Below are 9,204 nucleotides of genomic sequence, written 5' to 3'. Positions count from 1 at the left end.
AGAACGAGCTAGCCCCAGATGTCAGCAGTTGGGGAACCCTCGACAGATACCCTACAGCTACCCTTTCAGGCTTCCTCTGAGCAGATCTGTTTCCTCGTGAATCAGAAGGCAGGGCTGCCCCAGACAGGGGTTAAGATTATGTGCTGTCCCTGGCCACTGCACACAAGAAAGCACTCTTCCCAGGATAGGTGCTTTGGATTTGTATAGGAGCTGAAGAAGAGCTGTATAATTCTGGGAGAGAGGGGACTAGCAGATCTTAACCCATTAGATGCCAGTAGCCTTCTCATCCCTAGTTATGACAACCAGGAATGTCTCCAGACGCTGCCAGTGTCCCCTGAGGAGAGGGCGGAATCCTTCCCCACCCCTTCTCCAACTTGAGAAATGATCATCCAGGCCTTTTCTAAGTGCTAAGAATATAAGGTCCTTTTGGGGAGTCTCCAGTCTATGGAGCAGCATCCCTGGCCTCCACCCACTACATGAGAGTAGCACTCCTCTCCCGCTAGCTGTGACACCCAAAAACATCTCTAGAAACTGCCAAGTATCCTCTGGGGGGCACAGTTGCCCTGGTGAGCACCCCTACCTAGACTGCCATGCTGCTTTCCCAACACCTAGGTCCTTTTCGGGGTGACACCCCGTTTCCAAGCTCTGTGCTCTACCTGCAGGTGCCTGTGGGCCTCCAGGGCCAGGCCCTCCTGAAGGTGTGGGGCCTTGGCCAGCACGCAGAGGAGGGTCCCCTGTTCCACAACCAGACCTCCGTGACAGTGGACAGCCGGGGAGCCTCTGTGTTCATCCAGACCGACAAGCCTGTGTACAGGCCCCAGCACCGAGGTGGGCAGCTGGCGCGGGCGGGGGAGAGGGCTGCCCACCGTCTGGAGCTGCTACATGCCTCTCTTCTTTCTTCCAGTGCTCATAAGTGTCTTCACTGTCACCCCAGACCTGAGGCCTGTCAGCGAGGAGGTGAGATTGGTTTCTAAGAGCGTGTGCCCAGACCACACCCACATGAGACTCCCTGGCCAGGGCACTGTCAGCACTGGCCTTTCTCCCCTGCTCTTTCCAATTTCTGCCTCTAATTTCGATTCCTTCCTTGGGCTCTATGTCTTCTGGGAGGCCCTGGGGGAGGTCTGTGGGACAGAGGGAGGCAAGAATGCTGGTGGATGCGCTGTTCCTCAATAAAAGGTCTCCAGTGGTCCCCAAAGTGGCCTCTGTGCAGGCTTTGGAAGGATTTAAGTAGCTATTGATAACCATTTGAAATCCTGGTAGCCTTGCATTTATTTAACATTTATTAGAAAGGAAATATAACTGCACATCAAACCTATTATTTCTTCTTTGAAATAAACATATTCACAGAAATAGGGCATTGATTTTCTTGGACACTTTTATTTGGAAATAACTTCAAACATACAGACAAGTTGGAAGAGCAGCACAGAGAGATCCTGTATGCCCTTCACATAGCCAGGGATTGGCAAACTTTCTGTAAATGGCTGGGTAGTAACCATGTTTGGGTCTTTGGGCTAGAAGGATTCTGTTGAAACTACTCAGACCTGCTGTTGTCGCACAAACTTAGCCACAGACACGTGTGAATGAATGGGCATGGCTGGGTGCCAATAAAGCTTTATTTAAACAAATGGGCAGAGGGCCGGATTCGGCCTGAGGGCCAGAGTTGGCCAAGCCCTGATCTGGATCAGTGGTTCGCAAACTTGAGTGTACATCAGATTTCTCTGCAGAGCTTGTTGAAATAGAGATTGCTGGGCCCTTTCCAGAGGTGTTGATTCAGGAGTTTCTGGAAAGGGGCCTGAGGGGCCATGTTTCTAACAGTCTCCCAGTTGATGCTGCTGCTGGTCTGGGGAAACACACTTTTAGAACCACGGATCTAGATTTACTAGTTAAAACATTTTTGTTTCATTTATGTGCTTTGTGTGTGTGTGTGTGTGTGTGTGTGTGTGTGTGTGTGTACGCATATGTACATATATACTTAATGAAATTATTTTAATGATACATCATTTGAGGATAATTTGCAAGTATCATACCTCTTTACCCCCTAACACCTGTATCCTTTAGAAACAAGAACGATCTCTTATACAACCTAAGTATAATCATCACATTTAGGAATTTTGACATTGATACAACAGTATTATCTAATATAAAATCCACATTGTTCCAACAGTATCCTGTATAGTGTGTTTCTTTGCTGGTCCAGCATCTAATTCTGGACCACATGTTGTGTTTAATTGTCATGTCTCTTGGCGTCCTTTAATCTGAATCAGTTCCCTAGCCTTTCTGTGCCTTTCATGATGTTGACATTTTGGGGGAGTCCAGGCAGTTGTTCCTCAGAACGCCCCCAAAGCGGGCCGGCCTGCTATTTCTATGTGACCAGGTTCAGGTTGTGCATCTTGGGACCAGACCTGCAGGAGCCATGCTGGTCCTCCATGGTGCATCATATCGGGAGGCACCTGATGTTGGTTTGTCCTGTTGGTGATATTAACTGCAGCCAGTGGTTCAGGTAGAGTCTGCCCCGTTTCTCCTCTCAAATCTGTATGTCCTCTTCGTAGTCAATAAGTAATCTGTGGGGGACACTTGAGGCTCCGTGGACGCCCTGTTACCCATCAGATGCTCATCTACTAGTTCTAGCAACCACAGACGATTCCAAAATTATGTGAATCAAAACTTGCTATGATGATTGCAAAGTGGTGATTTTTCCAGCTTTATTTCTTCTACGTTTCTAAGTTGACATTCTGCTGCAAAGAAGGAGCTTTCAGAAAGATGTTGATTGTGAAGAGATCTAAATAAATTGTACACGTACTACATAGCAAAGATGTGAACGTGTCTGCAGGTGACTTCAGTTTAGGGAGCCCTGAGGGGACACGTGTAAGGCGCGTACTTGCTTGCGTCCTTGAGTACTGAGTGCCTGGGTCACATTACTGAGCAGAGCAGACACAGACCCCACCCCCATGGGGCTCATATTCTGGAAAATAACCCTGCAGAGTTCCTAGTGGCCAGCCTAGAAGAGCAGTTCTGTGGGTACACACTGCTTTTTCTCGTCTTTCTTCATCCCAAGGTTCTGTGCTTTCTCATTGGATATTTTAATGCACCTGCCCACGTTTTGGGGACACCGCCTTGTAAACTCACCTCAGTGCCTGAGTTCCTTTTGCCCAGGAAGGCTTTGTACCTAACTGCCCCTTCCTGGAGGACATTTGCTCGTTTCCAGGTTTCAGCGTTGTCAGAAACGCTGCCAGATTTGTCTTTATGCGCAAAACTTCTTTTCCCCTTGGTGCATCCTTTTCAGGTTCAGCTGGACCCCAGGAGTGGGATTTCGGGGTCCATGGCTAAGGCGGTGTTGAAGGTCCTGGTCGTGTGTGTCTGTTGCTTTCTGAGTGGATGGTGCTGTGTTCCTGCGCCCAGATGTCTGAAGGGATCATGTGCCCACAGCCTTTCCTGGGGAGAGGGTGGGGATCAGTCACTTGCTGTCAGCTCCTTCCGATGCGCGATTATTGCCAGGATGGGCTTGACACACATGTAGAGGGGAAGAGCCCTGGATGTGTGCGGCTGCCCATTTTCCTCTGAAGGTTGGTCAAGGGCTCGTGCAAGGATAAAAATCACAAGAAACTGATTGTCAACCCGGATACCCCTGGATACACAGGGAGCCCTGAGCTAGTGGGAACGGATCCACTTGCACGGGGTCAGCCACGCATGGGGACAGGGCAGGGCACGGTGCAGGGATCAGGAAGCTCAGCCATGGGAGCCGGAACCTCCGCCTGAGAGTGCCGCGTCTTGGTCAGGGTCAGCGGTGACTGACTGTTCAGTTTGACATTGATGGGCACCGGCTCGCTGCCAGGTTCCAGGTGGGTGCCGGGGGGTTCAGAGATGAAAGCACGTGTTCTAGGTTTTTGAGGAAACTGGCAGGGGCTGCCCGAGAAAATACCCCAGTGACAGTCTGGGAGGGCTACCTAGAGGAGCCATCCATGTTTGGGGGCGGAAAGCCTAGAAGGGAGGGCAGAACCATGATGGGGAGCAGGGGGCACAGAGGCCCTGTGACAGGGCTTGACCCCACCACCCTCATTGCCAGTGGCAACTACGAGTAAGTACTGTAAATCAGGTCGCTTAAGCAACAGAAATTTATTCTCCTCCAGTTCTGGAGGCCAGAAGTCCAAGATCAAGGTGTCAGCAGGGTTGCTTCCTTCTGAGGGCCATGAGAGAAGGATCTGTTCCAGGCCTTTGTCCTTGGCTTGTAGCTGGCTGTCTTCTCCATGTCTTCACATTGTCTTCCTTCTATGCATCTCTGTGTCCAAATCATCCCTTCTTATAAGGACACCAATCCTATTTAAGACCTGCTCTAATGATCTCATTTTAAGTTGATTATAAAGAACCATCTCTAAATACAGTCACATTCTGAGGTCTTGGGTGTTAGATGTCAATGTAAGAATTGCAGGGGTGGGCACAATTCAACCCATAATAGTGACTGTGCCTGTCCCTAGGGAGCCCGACCATACATGGATGAAGACACAGCATGCATGGAGGGTTGGGGGATTTCCGGGGGGTTTGCTCACCGCATCTGTCTGTCTTTGTTGCAGCTGGAAGCCTACATCCTGGTGAGTGGCCTTCCCCCCTCAGCTCTGACTCTGGGCCTGTTTAGCCCGGTCTCGGCAAGATCTGGTCTGTCTTTTCCTACTGCCTGCCCTCTGGGCTGATCCCTGTCTTCCCAGCACCTCACAAGCTGGGACCCTATCCATTCTGGTCCCCAGGTCCACTGCGGGACAGGCAAGCATGTGCCTATCTGTCTCTTTATTGATTGCACACAGGTTCCTAAATGGTGGTCCCTAAATGGTGAGACGGGCCCAGCCTGGTCCCTTCCACTCCCTTGTCCTCAGACAAGTCCCTTCTATATCCTGAGCTCTTGTTTGCTCCCATGTCAATGGCTAATATGGGGCCTGCCCTCTGTGCTTGTCCTGCCCTAGAGAGAGGGCTTGGAAGGTCTGCACACAAGCTGGGCACGTGCTGCAGCCCTGTGTTTACTGCGTGTGTCCCCCCGCAGGACCCCCGGGGCTCAAGGATGATGGAGTGGAGACACGTGGAGCCGGTCTGCTGCGGTAAGTCTCCTCCCATCCTCGCCCCTTCTTTCTTCTGTGGTTTGAGGGCTGCGCCTTAGGGTGGCAGATGTGATAAACCTTCAGGAAAAGAGAACGTGCTCTCTCTGGGTGCCCTCCGCCCACTCGTCTCTGTGCCTGGGATCCAGCTGGGGCACCTGCCTGTCGCTGGAGACCTTTCTGAAACATTAGGGCCTGATTTGTCAGCACCCCACAGCCTTCTTCCCACTGCAGGTCTTTCACATGATCACCCCCCACCCAGCATGAGATGTCTCTTTTCCAGCTAGGCATCAGAGGCTTTGCTTTGGCTGAGGAGTTGGCTTTTTTTTTTTTTCTTTCTCTATGACAATAAGGGCTGTGTCGCTGACATTGCCCTTTTAGCTTTGACCCTAAGGGAAGTGGAGCCCTAAGAGATGGTAGGTGATAGGTGGGATATGGGGAAACTGAGGACAGCTGTACAATCTCAGCCTGGAAAACGCACAAGTGTGAAAGATTTCATGTCCTGCTCAGAGGGGCTCCCGGACCCCACGTGCCTATGTGAGCCATTATGGGAGTGCGAGGTCTCTAGCAGTCACACGCGCCGTGGTGGTCTGCGCAGTGTCATGCCTCCAAGTCCTCTGGGCTGGCCTTTACCCCTCTCCATGTCCCCTCTCCTCTTCCTGATTCTGAGAGACCTGTGAGGGGCTGCCAAGTAAGCACAGGGGGTGTGCAGTCTTCCTTCACCACAGGAATGACTCAGGTGGGGAGTAGAAGTGGATGAATTGGGTGGCCCGTCTCCCTGGCTTGTCACCTCACCTGGAATGCAGGGCTCTCTCAGGAACCCAAGGTGCAGTCTCTTCCTGCTCCTCTGCAACCCCGGTCTGCAGGGCTGCTTCTTCCCAGACCCCCCAGCCTCAGTATGGTCTCTGCCTTCCCTGAGGGGCTGTTTGGGGCAGGCACAGGGTCCCCAGGGCGCCTCTGCCCTGACCACGCTGCTGCCGGACACGGGGCCCAGCTGGCTCTCTGCACTTGCGCTTGCCCCAGATTGAGGGGGCTTCTCTCTTCACACAGGCGTCACCAACATGACCTTCCCCTTGTCCGACCAGCCGGTGCTGGGAGAATGGGTTATTTTTGTCGAAATGCAAGGCCACGTGTACAACAAGTCCTTTGAAGTTCAGAAGTATGGTAAGTTGGAGAATCTAGGATCCAAGGATTTCATCTGAGAGAAACTACAGACCTTGGGGTGACACAGATGATGAAGGGAAGGATGGCAGGAGCCCTGTACATTGAGGGCTTGGGACACCCGGGCATGGTGTGGAGGGCTGGCCTTTGCTGTGTCTTTAAAAAAAAAAAAATGGTGGTAAAATATAAGTGATATAAAATTTACCACCTTAACCATTTCTAAGGGTACAGGTCAGTGGCACTAAGTACATTCACATTGGGTGCAGCCATCACTGTAATCCATCTCTAGAACTTTTCATCTTCCCAAACTGGGACTCTGTCTCCATTAAACACTAACTCCCATTCCCCTCCCCCAGCCCCTGGCACCCACCATCTACTTTCTGTCTCTATGAATGTGACTCCTACAGGGACTTCGTATAAATAGAGTCACACAATATTTGTCCTTTTGTGACTGGCTGTTTCACTCAACATAATGTCCTCAAGGTTCATCTGTGCTGCAGCCCGTATCAGAATTCCCTTCCTTTTTAAGGCCATCATTTCCTTTTGTCCTTTCATTCTTGTCTTGACCCTGTGAGCCATCTCCAATTTAGAGACGGGGAAACTGAGGCTGAGAGGGCCATTAAGGAAAGTGCTCAAGAGCTGGGGAGGGAACCTGCCAGAGCCGGTTACTATGCTTCTGTGAGAAAATCTTGCTTACGTGGTCAAAGGCTTCTTCTGCTTTTAAGAGGAAGATCCCAGAAGGAAAAGCCGTAGGGATGCAAGCAGTGGAAGCCCAGTGAAAATTCAGTAAGCAAAAGAAAAGGAATTTAGTGGCTCGTGGAACAAGTTCTCAGGACCAGGTTTCCTCCAGGCTGATCCTGGGTGTCGGTCCTTCCTCCCCAAGCTGTGAGCTGCACAGGCTGACCAGACAGCTGGATGCTCCCGGGGCTGAGTCCTGCAGCAAAGCGAGGTCTCTTCCAGCTGTCAGCACCCCCAGGATGCCCCTGCTTGGTCCAGGAGCCACTGGCACACCTCTGGGATAGGCCGACGTTGGCTGCACTCAAAGCACGTTGCTCCCTGAGAGAAACGGGGTGCTGGTCCCTCAAAGATAGGGAATAGGGGTGTACGGCCATGCTACCCTGAGCAAGCCTGATCCCATCTGATCTCGGAAGCTAAGCAGGGTTGAGTCTGGTTAGTACTTGAATGGGAGACCACCTAGGAAGACCAGGTGCTATAGGCGTAAAAAAAAACAACAACAAAAAACTGACAAGGTCCTTGCAATCTGTGAGGTCAACCAAGGGTAGCCTCGCCTTAGGAAAAAAAAAGATAGGGAGTAGATGTGGCTGGCAAACCCTGAAAGAGCTGCTGGTGCTCAACACAGAGCGATGTGGATTCCTATCGTGTCATCGTGCGTTGGCGGGGCTGTCATTTCTCTGATCCCTCCATTATTCCTCTGAGGCCACCCCAGTGGTGAAAGCCGCCTGCCTTCCTCCTCTCTGCTCTCTCTCTTCAGTGCTGCCAAAGTTTGAGCTCCTTATTGACCCACCCCACTATATCAGGGACCTGGACGCCTGTGAGACCGGGACCGTGCAGGCCAGGTGAGAAGGTGTTGGCCACTGCGGTTGTGCCCCTCCCCCTGGCATGTCTCTCCTCCCACTGGGTGTCCCTACCCCGTGGGCATGCTCCTCCTCCCACAGGCCTGCCCCTCCCCTGCTGCTCTCCCCCTCCCACTCTCCTGAAGACATGCTCCTCACCCTGGGATGCGCCCCTCCCCTGAGGGGGCACCCTCCCCAGAACTGACCCATCCCTGTCAGGCATCCCCCTACCCCAGGCCGTGCTCCTTCTCCTAAGAGTCCCACTTCCCCCTTCCCCACAGGCAGCACCCACAGCTGCGGGCCGACCTGACAGGGATTTCTAGAAGGGGTTGTCCCCTTAATGACCAGGCCTTTCACCAACATCCCTGAGATGATAGTTTTATTCCCACTTTCTGGGTGGAGAAACTGAGGTTCGAAGAAATCAAGTCCCTAGTTCAAAGCTGAACTCATTAGGGCACTTAGGGCCAGGCCTCCCTGGTGCTCCAATAGAGTCACCAACCCCAGTGGTTTTCTCACACATCCGGTCTGCTCTTGGGTCCAGAGTTTCTCTCTGACCCTCGGACTCTTTCTCTGTCCAACATGAGGCTTAGTGCAGAGGATCCCAAGGCACAGACATTATCTGTCCTGACTCAAGGCTGCAGGAATGGCTGTAAGGATGGAATGTAGGATGGGGAAGCGTCCCTGTTTGGGACTTGATCTGGCGGACGTCCTTGAGTACTTCCGGGGCACGGTCAGCAGGTAGTCCTGGACTCCACCCCCGTCCAGCTGCTGTACCAGCGACCGCAGTACTGCTTGAGAAATTAACTACTCTGGTCCTTTTGTTCTAGGTACACCTTTGGGAAACCTGTCTCTGGGACCTTAACAATCAACATGACTGTGAATGGCGTGGGGTACTACAGCCAGGAGGTGGGGCGTCCTGTCCTCAGAACCATGAAGGTGAGGAGCAGGAACCCCATGCTGCTCACCCGGTGGGTCCCTTCCCACAGGGCCTGCCCTCAGTTTCAGCTCCATTTTATTTTAGTTTCTAAACCAGTATACACTGGAGATTTTCCTGATGATAAAATTCTTCTGGGCTGAACTTTAGAAAATTTTTACAAAGGAAGAAAATAAAGATGACTTGTCCTCAGATAAGCAGACACAGTCTCTTTTGATATATATTTTTTTGTTTTTATTATTATTATTTTTAAATTTAGTTTCAAGTACATAGTACATTGGTTAGACATCTATATAGTTCATAAAACAATCCCCCCAATTGCTCCCTCCCTCCCCTGACCCTCTACCTAGCCAACATATTAATGCTAACTGCACTCCCATGCCATCCTCCCCATCCCCGTAATCATCCATCAGCTACCAATTTGTACTTATTTAACACTTCACCCATTATCCCA

The 9,204-nt window shown here is 51.5% G+C and overlaps 1 protein-coding gene and 1 pseudogene across 1 annotated transcript in view; both read left to right on the top strand.

The window, feature by feature from the left end:
• CPAMD8 (C3 and PZP like, alpha-2-macroglobulin domain containing 8) overlaps positions 1–9,204 on the top strand; it is a 66,867-nt gene that overhangs the window by 7,242 nt on the left and 50,421 nt on the right. The window contains 7 exon segments of the mRNA XM_015586310.1: positions 663–828; positions 905–957; positions 4,569–4,586; positions 5,030–5,084; positions 6,132–6,245; positions 7,735–7,819; positions 8,644–8,752. Coding sequence (XP_015441796.1) covers positions 663–828; positions 905–957; positions 4,569–4,586; positions 5,030–5,084; positions 6,132–6,245; positions 7,735–7,819; positions 8,644–8,752 — 600 coding nt within the window.
• LOC112477168 lies at positions 7,343–7,461 on the top strand (annotated as a pseudogene).

This window comes from Pteropus alecto, unplaced genomic scaffold (assembly GCF_000325575.1).
Source record: "Pteropus alecto unplaced genomic scaffold, ASM32557v1 scaffold160, whole genome shotgun sequence".
Lineage (NCBI taxonomy): Eukaryota > Metazoa > Chordata > Mammalia > Chiroptera > Pteropodidae > Pteropus > Pteropus alecto.
Note: the sequence above shows the minus strand (reverse complement) of the source record. Positions and strands in the feature narration are given on the sequence as shown.